General features: G+C 35.4%; 1 protein-coding gene across 2 annotated transcripts in view; it reads left to right on the plus strand.

Annotated features, from left to right (window-relative positions):
* Positions 1-13,891, plus strand: part of LOC128231324 (importin-7-like) — a 28,956-nt gene that overhangs the window by 7,019 nt on the left and 8,046 nt on the right. Inside the window, exons 6-22 of one of the 2 annotated variants that reach the window (XM_052943987.1) lie at positions 371-460; positions 835-929; positions 1,394-1,464; positions 1,859-1,961; positions 2,241-2,386; positions 2,964-3,157; positions 3,340-3,429; positions 4,338-4,503; positions 4,809-4,969; positions 5,543-5,665; positions 6,001-6,067; positions 7,454-7,579; positions 7,840-7,937; positions 8,309-8,401; positions 9,285-9,505; positions 9,916-10,064; positions 11,453-11,592. In XM_052943987.1, the coding sequence (XP_052799947.1) occupies positions 371-460; positions 835-929; positions 1,394-1,464; positions 1,859-1,961; positions 2,241-2,386; positions 2,964-3,157; positions 3,340-3,429; positions 4,338-4,503; positions 4,809-4,969; positions 5,543-5,665; positions 6,001-6,067; positions 7,454-7,579; positions 7,840-7,937; positions 8,309-8,401; positions 9,285-9,505; positions 9,916-10,064; positions 11,453-11,592 (2,133 nt within the window). Of the gene's footprint in view, positions 1-370; positions 461-834; positions 930-1,393; positions 1,465-1,858; positions 1,962-2,240; positions 2,387-2,963; positions 3,158-3,339; positions 3,430-4,337; positions 4,504-4,808; positions 4,970-5,542; positions 5,666-6,000; positions 6,068-6,595; positions 6,663-7,453; positions 7,580-7,839; positions 7,938-8,308; positions 8,402-9,284; positions 9,506-9,915; positions 10,065-11,452; positions 11,593-13,891 lie in introns of both variants that reach the window. The other variant, XM_052943986.1, reaches the window with a different exon arrangement.

The following is a 13,891-nucleotide window of genomic DNA, read 5'->3' on the forward strand; positions in this document are numbered from 1 at the left end:
TTTTCCTGTTCATAACTGTTCTTTGCTGTCCTTTTTGCAGCTTTGAATTTTAAAGTCAGGATACATGAATTAGTCTGGTTGTACACATCCAAATGCTTCTAGCATGGATGTTCTAATCAAGACAAACATAAGGTTTGTATTCTATACTAGTACATCTATGCATGAATTCATGGAGAGAGGAGTTGAAAAGCCATTTGCCAAACTGGCTTGACCTTAGCAAGTAACCATGAAAGTTGTTGAAGGTTTTAATGGCGTAAATCATATTAGACCAAGTGTATCGTTATTCTATATGGTGGTACATAGCTATTGACACATTGATTTCTTATCATAGAATTTAAGCGTTTTTGTCAATGATTCCACCTTCTTTCAGAACCATCTTCCCCTGGACTTTGTTTCGAAAGAAGTGTTCACTCTGTGGATGGAGTTAATCAGACAGATTGTTGACAGACCTGTGCCGGAGGTAACTGAAGTGACTTATGATTTTCAATTTAGTTGTTTGCTCATCAAACTCTAGTAGGGATAGAATTAAAAGCTGTTGTTGCCACTAAGTAATGTCTTTGCCCGAAACAACTTGCCCGAAACAGTTGTTTTGTTTTTGTTATCTAGCAGACATTGTGGAAATCTTCCAGCTTTTAACAACCTTAAAACTCAATTTCTCATACTTTTAATTTTTTTGTCTAATTTGTTAAAATTTTACCAGTCCCATTCATATTTTACCAGTGTTGGCTGATTGGGCAGATATGTTTCACTAACTCTTGTTTTGGTGAATTAAGTATTAATTGTGGCCTTTTTCTGGTATGAAAATAAAACAATCCAAAAAATTATCTTTTTCAGCAAACAAACCAGATAGATGAAGATGACCGGCCAGAACTTGCTTGGTGGAAGGTTAAGAAATGGGCTGTACACATACTGTCCAGGAGTTTTGAAAGGTATGTGTCTTTTGAATTTGTATTAATTACTCTATAAGCATGCCTGTGACTGCTGCATTTGAAGTACTCATATTCAGGTCCTTAAAATAGGGAAAATGTAAAATAATGATTTGAAATCTATTGTTTTAATACTAAATACTTGTATGTCTGTTATTGGTTTTTTTTTTCAGAAGAAAAAAGTAATGTTATTTACATAGCCAAAACTTAAACCATAACTCAAACATGTTTGAAGATATTCAAATGAAACTTGTTGCCAGAGGCAATACACATATGCACAGCAAGGCACATTACTCTGGCTTTAACTGTTGTTGAAATATGGCCCTTTTGTAAGAGAAACAACTGATGAATACTCCGAGAGTCTTGTTTGCAGGAATTCTGAAGATTAAAACGAAAGTGTGTTTTGAAAGAAAAATTACTACATTACATAAAAATGTACATTGTAACATTTATTGACAATGTTTAAGGTATGGAAGCCCAGGCAACGTCACCAAAGATTACAACCAGTTTGCTGAGTGGTATTTGAAAGCCTTCAGTGGTAAGAGCTTTTTTTTAGTGATTGAAAGTTATGAATTCGTTCTCATATCTTCTTACCTATGAAGTAATAACACGGCTTGACACTAACTGTAATCAGGTGATCCGAGAAACCCAATATCCTGACAGGATTACAACAGCCAATCCGCTAGGGAACCCGCCGGGTCACCAAATAAAAACACTGCCGCTGTTGAATCATGCTGGTAACCTGATAATAAAGTGTTGACCCCACAACAATGCTTAAGGAACATTTACATTTTTTATCACTACCAATTGAAGGAAAAGAATCTGCATATTCGGACATATACCTGTAGAAAGGGGGAAGAAACTAGTATGTAGTCTGTTAAGTGTGCACATGTCTTTGTGTTGTTCAGTGTGAATATTCCTGTATGTTTCAGGCGGGGTGATGCAGGTTCTACTAAAGGTATTAGACCAATACAGACAGAAGATGTATGTCGCCCCTCGCGTCCTACAGCAGTCACTCAATTTCCTCAACCAAGGGTGTGTAATTACCAGATGATAAATGCTTGAACTGTTTAGCCGTTTTAACTAGACCAGTCTGCAATTATTATTTTCAATTTATTAGTCGTACAGGCTTTCCCACTTCTTCTTCTTCTTCTTCTTCTTTTTTTGTATACCAAATGATAAGCCCAAATTCTTCACAGGTTGATATAAAGAAATTTAAATCATTGATAATGTTTCCTTTGAATGAAAAATCAATATTGGCCGGCCTCTTTTCACATGGAATATTCATAGTTTTGCTCTGCACCTATTTTCCAGAGTAAGCCATGCATTTGCCTGGAAGTTCATGAAGCCACACATACAGCTTGTGATTCAAGAGGTGATCTTCCCACTCATGTGCCACAATGATTCAGATGAGGAGCTGTGGGAGTCTGACCCACAGGAGTACATACGCCTCAAATATGGTATGTTCATGTCATAAGTTTAGCATTAGAACATGTGTTGAAAGTTTGTACGTACATGTGTTCAAAGTGAATACTGCTTTCTTATGTCCAGACTTTACACTAATTGTCTAATAGTTGATGCAACTGATACCCGAGTTTATGTAATTATAGACAATTGAAAGGGTAGTGTGTGTAGTAATGAGTAGGGTGTGTATATTTGAATGTCATAGTTTATCCGCACTCTTTTTATGGCACAGAAAGAGATCTGCTTTATGGTTACTATTCTAAATTGAAAATGAATCCAGAAACAAATACGAAGAAAACACTTAAAATATGGTAAAATAGAGTGGTGGTGTATCAGAGTTTAAAGTGAGAATAATTTGCAAGTTCATGTGTTCTTTTTCATGTCTGTGATATATGAGAGGTGTTAATTACAGTCTTCCCTTGATTTAAAGAAGACTAAAGCATTGTTCTTCAATGTTCATTTTTCTTCAAAATTTTGTTGAAGATATTCTTTGAAATGAGTTGTACAGATATACAAAATAAGTTTTCAAAATGTGCTCTGTAGCATCAGTTAAAATGTTGCAATGTTCTTCAGATGTTTTTGAGGACTTCCTTTCACCTGTGATTGCTGCTCAGACGTTGTTCTACTCGTGTGCATCCAAGAGGAAGGAGGTTCTACAGAAATCTATGGGCTTCTGTATGCAGCTGATGACATCGGGTAACACAGAGCCCAGACAAAAGGATGGGGCGCTACATATGATTGGGGCTGTAGCTGAGGTCTTGTTGAAGGTAGACATTCTATCGTAACTTTAAAAAAAAAAGGAAAAAAAATTAATGATGATGCTTGTTTATATTTGAAGTTGCTATTATCTCATTTAAACTCCCAAGTCAGCTGACAATTTGTTGTGGTAACAAATCTTCAATGAATGTGCATTTAAATTAAACATCTAATATTGCTTATATTATTACAGAGGAAGATCTACAAGGACCAGGCAGAGATGATGCTGGTCAGCCACGTATACCCAGAGTTTGTTAGTCCTCATGGTTTCCTTAGAGCTAGGGTAAGCACATAGGTGTAAATCATGCTGGTTTGAGGTGCTCTTGATGTTTATAAAGCTTATGTCAGTACGGTTCTTATAGGAACACAATTTTCTGTACATATGTACATATAAAAGAATTATATAATTGTAATATTTCAGGCTTGGAAACAAACAAGCCAGGGCTTGCCTAAAAAAAAAAAATATCCGTTTCGGGTAACCCGACCCTACCTATAAAAATGCGCCAACCCTAATATATTTTTTTGTATCTATTCGTTAGCGAATAGAGAGTTACGAAGGGCGTATAAATGCAGATTTTAATCAGAATTATTGTTTATATGATAAAACAATGTCAGGCAATGACAGTAATGTAGGAAAGACTGCCATGTGCAAGAAAACACTCTGAACTTACAACAGATTTTGAAAAAAAAAAAAAAAAATCCCTACCTAACCTACCTAGAAATTTTGGGAAGGTTACCCTAAACAAACAATTTTATTTGTTTTGCCTTATTGAACTCAGAAATCATTGCTTTCATCACATTCAGAGATATGAAATATTATCTGTCATGATTTATTGCAATAGATATTTACACCCCAAGGAAAATTTCCCAATTTCCGTATTTTCACGACACAAAATTTCCCAAAATGTCTAGGGTCTTTTTCCCAAAACGGGCAGAAAAAGCCCTGCAAGCTGATTTTTAACGCCAAACTAATTGAAATTTCAACAAGCTGTGTTAATTAAAATTGCGAGACATTTTGCATTGTTGGCCTGCATTTTACATCAAATGGTAATGTGTTATTCAATGGAAATAATAAAAAAAAAAGTGTCATTTTGAAGCTTATGCATTATGATGAAAAAGATTCCCTTAAGATTTGTTCACTTTTCACTCAGTGATTGTTTTGTTTTTTTACTTTGGACTATTTCCTTGTAGGCATGCTGGGTGTTGCGAGTATTTAGTGAGCTCCGGTTCAAGCAGGAGTCTCACCTATACCAGGCTCTTGAGTGTACAAAGACATGTATGTGTAATGACAAAGAGTTGCCTGTCCGCGTAGAGGCCGCCATCGCTCTACAGATGCTCATTTCTGATCAGGAAAAAGGTAGGGGGATGGTAGGAAGATTACTGGGGGGTTGCTTACAGTACCTGAAGAAAAAAATGTTTGGTGAAAATCCGCACCATGATCTTTAGTCTCTTATTTTTTAAGTGTATTAGATAGAGTATTCAGGTTCTAGCTATATCAACCCTCTCTGCCAATGTCAGCATTGTATGAATTTTCAACATCCAAAACTGTAGAAGTCTGTTGTTGGAAAATACTTATTTTTATCATATTTACATGAGATCTAGAAACTTGGGCAAATTCACCTGTGATTTTATTCCATCATCCTCTGCAAATTTTTCTTCCAGCCAAGCAGTACATGAAGCCGCACGTTAAGACTGTGATACTTGAGCTGCTGCACATCATCCGAGAGACGGAGAACGATGACCTGACAGGAACCATGCAGCGGCTTGTGTGTACCTATGTCGAGGAAGTGACGCCCATTGCTGTGGAGATGATGTCACATCTGGTAGGGAGACAGACATTTGCTTCAAAACAGAAGAAAGTAGCTTAAAATGAACTTTTAAATGACTTGAAACAAATTAAAAAGGGTTCAAGTCCATTTACCCTGCTTTGGGCATGAACCCATCATACTCTTAATCAAACAGACCCCAGCTATTTTTCAGGATAGACAATTATAAGCTGTTCAAGCCTTTGGTGCATGCATTTCATTTTGAATATTCAATGTCTTTAGTTGATAAAGGAAGTTTTGTAGTTCAGATTCATAATTTACACACATAGATACTTTACTATTGATTGTTCTAGGGTAAAGATATCTATAAATAAAAAAAATGACCATATCATAAATTGACATTAATGTTTGTTCTCTGATCCAGTGAGTTTCTAACTCAATTGTCTGGCTAGGGTTACTGATTTTCAACATTCCTTGGACCCAAGAAAAACTCTTTGATTATTTACCATTTTGGGACCTTGTTAAAAAAATTACTATGTACACCCTGTTTGTCAACCTGAGGGGCTCAGAACCACTTCTAACCTTACTTTTATCCACAAAATATAATTGAATGGTGATCATTACATTCAGGCAACAACATTTTCGCAAGTGTTGGAGACAGACTCTGACGGCTCAGAGGAGAAGGCTATAACAGCACTAGGCATTCTCAACACCATGGAAACAATCCTTACTGTCATGGAGGAACACAAAGATGTAAGAAACCTTTTCTTTATATATCAATGTTAAAAGTATTGCAAGGTAACAGTAGATTTGGTTATTTCATAAGATATGTTCCAACAATTTAATGTCTTCAAGAACGCAGTTTGCTAGATCGTTGATAATATGATTGTAAAAATGAATAGGAAGATGCAGATGTTTATATCAGTAATATTTGCTAAATCTTTGATGTTAAACATGTTAAGTGATTTGACTAAGCATTCCTGTCATAAAAACAAGGTTTGGTGTATCCATTTTTGTGAAGATAAATGTAAAGTATGAAAATACCCGTAGCTGCTCATCAAACAGTGTACATTGCTGTATTTGTACAGATAATGTTGCAATTAGAAGGACTGGTGCTAAACATAGTTGGTGTCGTGATGCAGCGACAGTTGAGCGGTCAGTACATAGGGGATAGAGTGTTTAGGCATGGGCACATTTGTTCTCACTAACCGAGATAAGTCTGGTGGGAAGGTAGTCGCAGCAGGCAAAAAATCACACTCTTGGGGTGAAAATTGACAAAAAAAATGAATATTAATTACAGGGTAGGTGGAAAAGAGTAGTTCAAGGGAGAATTATCTTCAACATCTGGAATTAGACCATAACCAGCCTCTTGTATGGTTTCGATGGTTTTCAAAATAATCACAAGCCTGCAAGTCTTGTAATGCAAAAATGCTTTGCTGTCTTGCTCAAATTCTGAAATTGGTATTAGCACTGCTTGCTAAAATTTTAATGCCAAGCCCAAGTGCTGATGAGTCTTCAGATTTATTCATTTAAAGGACGATTTTCTCCTTTCGGTGGTTAATTGGACTTATAATTATTTGGCTCCAAATAATAGTGTGGCCTATGACACCTTCCCCCCGGGCTAATTGATTTGTTTCCTTCCTGCATCCAACCTAACTATTGGGCGTTGTTTTGTGTTGACAGATCATGTTACAACTTGAGGGCATAGTGCTCAATGTGGTGGGAGTTATTCTACAGCAGAACATTATTGGTTTGTATTGTGAAACTAAAAGCTCGCTGTCTGTGTCTGAATGTTGTTACTAACTTTATTTCTATAAATGTTATAAGTTACATATTTTCTGTTGTTTTTTGGCTACTCCTAACGATTAAATCAGCATTAGATAGGTGAATTTCTTTACATAAGATAAATGCATGCAAGTATGCAAGTGCGAACCACAAAACAAACCACTTCAATAATGACTTAATGGAACCTGGGATGTTGACTCCATGGATCTTTAGAAGTTGACTACACAGAGCTTTGGCAATTATTTCCATCAGAAGCTTTCTAAATTATTAAGAATCTGTCCGGTGTACCAAGTGGGGTTTTCATTTGTTTACAATGATTTGTTTATTGCTGTGAATTCAATATTAATTCGCAAAATTAATTGTATTTATGTCTTTTAAATAAATATTATCTTGTATGCCATGAAGATCATTATCTTGTATGCCATGAGGATCATTATCTTGTATGCCATGAAGATCAATATATATATGGTAATGGTACAGGAGGATTTCAACATTTTCTATTTAGTTATAATAATAAATGTTCATTCTGATTTTTATGTTTTGGTTCCTTTTGTTGTGAAATGATATATATAAAAAAATCTCCAATAGTTGACGTAAATTCGTCTAGCTTCAAGCCAATTATAGGTAAAAACATAATTGATAATTCAATTTTAAAGTTATCTTTTGTGTCAGATCTTTTTCATCTGTGAAAAAAAAAGTCTAACCTTTCCTCACTGTAAAAACATTGTACTACAATACAAATTTTATGCATTTCAGACTTCTACGAGGAGGTATTATCTCTCATCTACAGTCTGACTAGTGCCCATGTGACTGTTCACATGTGGCAAGTGTTCGGCATGCTTTACGACATGTTCCAGAAGGATGGAGTGGACTACTTCACTGGTGATTTGATTTGATTGTGCATGCAAACATTAAAATACAAAGAAAGCTATATAGGATTATTTTATTCAGTGAAAGATGGTAATGTTTCACAGAGTGAGTACCAAAAGTTTTGTCGAACTTTGCGAAGTAATCTTTGTACACTTTTCTGTGATCTAAAGTAGATGGAATATTTGCCTGTACTTGAAATGTGTTAGGATTAAATTATGCATGTACACCTACATAGACAATCATTGAACTCTAAGAAAACTTTATGTTTGCAGACATGATGCCAGCGCTACACAACTACATCACAGTGGACACGCCCACCTTCCTATCCAACCCCAAACACCTCGAGGCCATCTACAACATGTGCAAACAGGTAGGTTGTTATGTTGTGTAACAGACCTGTTCCTACAGAGATTTGTAAAGGTAATGTCAGAAGATTGACAAATTAACTGCAAATGCAAGAACATGATTGCTCTTAGTTATTATTATTATCAGGCTTTCTTCAACAACCTTGAATCCTTACATTGCTACTGGAACATCAAAATGTGGAAAGGACTGCCCTCATTTGTATGTAAAATCCATTCTGAACAAGACTGGCAAACATCTTACTATTACAGAGCTTGTTGACTTCAGCTTATTTTAAATACTGCCTTCTTTATAGTAGCATAGCTGACAAACCTTAGTGCAAAGTGTATGGTTTAATTGTATTGTTAGTACATCTAGATGCATTTATCTTTTGTTTAGGTGTTGGCAGCTGATGTAGGGGAGGATGCAGAGTGCCATGCTGCCAAGTTGCTAGAGGTTATCCTTCTACAGTGTCCAGGACAGGTGAACTCAGTGAGTTGAACTAGGATTGATTTTTGTAGACAGTTGAACATGAAGTAGTATTGTAGATCATTGGTTGAGATAAACAAGACTTTGTATTGGTAGGAAATTAACTTCATTTTGTTATGGAAGAGTTCAGAAAATAAGTTAAAGGGACTGTACACCAGATTGGCACCAAAAAAGTTTTTTTCTGTAACAAATCTCAGGACAATTATCTAATAAAATGTGTTACGCTTTGATATCATAATTGTAAAAAAAAAATGTGTCGGAGACCAGGTTGGAACCTGTGTCGCCAAAATTGCAGTCCAGCATCGTATCCACTGAGCTACGACGGCTTACTCTAATTGGGTGACATAATTAAGCTATACACCTACCTCGGTAATATCACGTGATAACACCGACGAGCCAATCACGCATAAGGAATGAATTCTACCTGGTAGACATACCCAGTATATTTTTTTAAATGGAAAAATATGAAGTAACTACTAAACTTGAATAAATTGTAAACTATGTGGTACTTCAGTTAAAGTAAGTTTCAATGCAATCTACACATCAATGCCAAGTTTATGTCAGTTTTCAACAATTTTCTTTTTTTTTCGCCATTTTATCATACGGAGTACAGCCCCTTTAAGATTGTTTTTCTTGGGGGGTTTTCTTACAGTTTCAGTTCTTAAATGATAGGAGTGTGTTTGAGTAACATTTCTTCTGACAGTTTACATTGACGAATCTTTGCTGAATTCATAATAATGTAGCTTTGTATGTTTTAAATATATCTGTAGTATTTTAAGATAGCTCTCAAAGATAGTTCTCATAATCTTATTTTTATATATGCTTCCTTAAATTCAGAAAGATGCCAAGATGGTTCTTCAAAATTTCTTGTAAATTTCTGTTTCAGATTGTTCGACCATTTGTGGAATTAGTGCTAGAAAGACTCACGCGAGAGGTTGTGACATCGGAATTGCGGACTATGTGTTTACAAGTTGTGATAGCGGCCCTGTATTATAACACTCCTTTATTGTTAGAGACTCTTAAAACTCTCAAGATGGAAAATGTTCAAGGATCTGTGATGCAACAATTCTTAAAACAGTGGATACATGATGTAGACTGCTTTTTAGGGTAAGTTAGACTCTCGCACTATTATAACCAAAGCTTGATTTTGTAAAAAAAAGTCTTAAACAATATGTCATTTTTAAATAATTTTCCCAAACCCTTCAAAATTATATAGGATCTGTCCTGTGACACACTATTTTATTCAAGGAGTTCAAAATTTGTTACTACGAGGCTATTGTCACAAACTGACAAAGCAGTCTTTTTTTTGCAGGAAACAGGAATGTATTGCCCAAAATAATTTAAATCATAATACATAACTGATACCCATACATGTGACTATGATTACTATGAAACATTATAAGGAAAATGTATTGATGTTGTTGTCTTTCAGCCATTCCTGTGGGATATATCAGTGTAAAATATAGTTTGTACAGCTTTACTAGCAACACAAGCTATATATATATATGTTATTACAGGCTCCATGACCGAAAGATCAGTGTGCTGGGCCTGTGTAACCTGCTGACGATGGTGGAAGCCAATCGGCCAGCTGAGGTATCAGAAATAGGGGCACAGATCCTTCCAGCTGCCCTTATACTCTTCAGTGGGCTCAAACGAGCTTATGAAAGTAAGAAACCTGAGAAATGCCATTAAAAATTATTTAAGCGAAAAAGTCATTCGACAGGATTAACCATAGCGGTTGTTTTATTTGTTGTGTGGTTATGTTTTCTCGTCAGCCTAAATGAAATTTCTTTTAATCATTTGTCTCAAGTTCACCATGTCTGTAGTAGACTAAGAAATACAAACTTTATGGGAAAACAACTTATATTGTTCTTTTCAACAAACATAATGAACAATGTCTTGAGTCTGTAACTCAGTCTCAGGAAGTAAGTGAATAAGGGCCGTATAGCTAAGGCCTAAAAAAAATGCATTTGGTTCTGGTTACCCGACCCTACCTACAAAATAGGTGCTAACCCTACAATTTTTATAGTCAGTTTGGAAAAAAAACCTATTTTTAAGTATGTTTATATACATAGTTTAAAACCTTGAATGCTTTATACAGATGATTTCTTAAACAACATTCTCCAATGAGGAAAATAACATTCTAATAAAAAAAAACCCTACCTACCCTACCTATTTTTATCCCCCGCCTTGAAATGGCGAGGGGATATAGTAATGGTAGGCGCGATTCCGTGCGTGCATCCGTCCGTCCCACATTCATTTCTTTGCATCTCCTCTTACATTTCTAATGCGATTTCTACCAAACTTTCACAGATTGATGATCATAAAGTGAAGCAGCGCATTTTGTCTGGCTTTTGCAATTGACCATTTTTGAAAGAGTTATTGCCCTTTGGTTATTTTACATTTAAAATTGGTTTCTTTGCAACTCCTCTTACGTTTTTCATGAGATTTCTACCAAACTTTTACAGATTGATGACTATATAGTCACGCAGCGCATATTGTCGGGCTTTTGCGATTCAACCATTTTTGAAAGAGTTATAGCCCTTTGTTTATTTTACATTTAAAAGTGGTTTCTTCGCAACTCCTCTTATGATTTTCATGCGATTTCTGCCAAACTTTCACAGATTGATGACTATAAAGTGAAGCAGCGCATATTGTTGGCCTTTTGCGATTCGGCCATTTTTTAAAGAGTTATTGCCCCCTTTTTTACCGTTAAAATTGGTTTCTTTGCACCTCCTCTTACCATTTTCATGTGATTTCTACCAAACTTTCACAGATTGATGACTATATAGTGACTCAGCGCATATTGTCAGGCTTTTGCAATTTGACCTTTTTTGAAAGAGTTATTGCCCTTTCTTAATTTTACGCATTTCTTATGTTCCTGAGAAACTACCCTTACCATTGATTGGCTTTCGTTACAAAAAATGCCCCCATGAGGCGGGGGATATAGCTGTCTGTTACCGCTCTTGTTGAAAACGATGTCACCCTAACCAAACCATTTTTTAGGCCTAATGAAATTATTTGTATGTTATAACACTTGAGGGTTAATTGTAGCTCGAGCAGAGAATGAGAACAGCGACGACGAAGATGACGGTGATGATGAGGATGCTGACTACGAGCAGGAGGCATTGGCCAGTGATGAGGATGAGGTTGATGAAGAGGGCCAACAGTACCTCGAGAAGCTGGAGAAATCTGTAAGTTGTAGTCTCATCAAGAGGCGTTTTGTAGTCACATCCAGCTATGCCCCTTGGAACAAAACGGCCACGGCCAGAGGTTCACAAGTTTCCTATAGGAAAAACTTACATTTGAAATTTTCATAATGACATTTGGACCATGTTTACAGATTAGAAAAAATCATGTCAATGTGAAACTTGACTTTGACCTTTGAACCTTATTTTTGAAATAAGTGTACAGTTTCAAAAACAAAAATCAATGTTGTGCTTGGATAGCATTGACTGTGTGACCTTTTTAGCTCGACTATTCGAAGAATATGGAGAGCTATACTACTCACCCAAGCGTCCATGTCGTCGTCGGTGTTGGTGTCACACCTTGGTTAAGGTTTTGCATGCAAGCACACATAGGTTAATATCTCAGCAACAACTGAGGTATTGCATTGAGACTTGATACAATGGTACTCAACCATCCAACCTACTTAATTAACCAAGTTAGATAACTCTAGTTTGCATTTAATGCAAATAATAGGCCTTTATTATTTGACTTAGAAATTCTGGTTAAGGTTTTGCGTGCAAGCACACATAGGTTAATATGTCAGCAACTACTTAAGGTATAGGAGGGATTTCTAATCAGCCAATATGCTAAAAATAGATTTACTGATAAGCACAGTCCATAGCAACTGTAACAGGTAGTACAAACTTTGTACGACCTGGCCTGTTTAACATAGATTTGCACTGGATTGGGTATGGACTTGGATCCATTATCTCTTAAAAAACAAAACTGTTATAACACAAAATAAATATTTATTTCATACCTTTCCCTTAACCTAAAACAAATGAAATTTAAGTGAAAAGGGTTAATATGTGCGCGTGGTCAAGAGGATTTCACAGTTGCTAAATTAAAAGGTGGACATACAATTGCAGTAAACATTTTGTTAGAGGAAAAGGACCTTTTGAGGATCATACAGACCCTATGCTTGCAACATACACTCATACATCAGAAATTTGAAAACTAAATGTAATCTAGCCAGATAGATTTTTTTTTTCAAAATAAAATTATTATTTTTTTGTTGTTTTTTTTGCTTAAATTTATAGAAACCTTATAACTGAATAAATATTGATATTACATACTATTGTGGTATTAAATAAGAAACAATTTTATTAGAACTATTGAAGGTGATTACAATATATTGAAGATTTTACGATAGGTTGATAAATATTCCGAAAACAGATAGGCCTTAAACACTAAGAGGTATCTGTATCAAAGAATACATTGAAGTTTCAAAGGCCCTCTTGCAGTATGACAAACATCCATTCAACTCACCTTACTACAGAAACACACAATATTCAGATTGATCAAGTCTTGCAGGAAGAAATGTGCCATATGTGTGTATGCATATACATGATGACTTATAAAATTAAGGAAAAACCATTACGTGTGAACATTCTTACTCATATGTATCATTAATCCAAATTAAATTAAATTTAAATACATCGACCAGCTGTGAACCTGATTCCACTCAAGAGAGTCCAAAAAAGAGATAGGGGAAAATACTGTAAAACAAAGATAATATATGTCGTATGTGCGGCTTCTAAATGATATTAATCTTTTATTCTTTGTACACAAATAATGCAACTTTGAGATGTATTATGGGCATTCAAGTTCTGGTGCTATAACGTTTCTGTCGGATGTGGATAAAGGGAGCAAGAGTGACAATGAAATGGTCATAGCCCCACAGTTTGCGCACATCAAAGAGCCTGGCGAATTAGTAATTGCTTATGGGGTATTTAAGACATCCTTCAGTAAAACAAAGTGCAATTGCACATTTTACCATTTTTAAGCGGCATGCAGAGACGTAATGAAATTAATACATACACTCTATAACAAAACACAAGAATGTATTTAGTATCATATTTTAATATCTGTATTGACAACACATCGATGTATATATATTTATTTGTACTATGTGTGTACCAGCTATTGTATAAATCATGACATTGTGGACTGTTTTTCATTGATTCATTTATAGTTCAACTAGCATAAACTGTCATCAACTGGCACAATGATGACCTTGTCTTCCCCAGCTTTAATACAGGCACTGCATCTGAAAAAAATAAATGCAATTAATTTCTTAATCATAAAACATCGAAACCTATTTTATACATTTAGTATCTGGTTAGATGTCATCTATTCACAAGTACACATTAGGACACACAGAGAAGATCAGCTGTATGATAAGACAGAGAAAGTGTACCTGTTTCTGACCAACTGATATATATCCATTTCATATGCATTTTACCTCAATTCTGGGCTAGAAAC

The sequence above is a fragment of the Mya arenaria genome, chromosome 4 (genome assembly GCF_026914265.1).
Source record: "Mya arenaria isolate MELC-2E11 chromosome 4, ASM2691426v1".
In the NCBI taxonomy this organism is placed as follows: Eukaryota; Metazoa; Mollusca; class Bivalvia; order Myida; family Myidae; genus Mya; species Mya arenaria.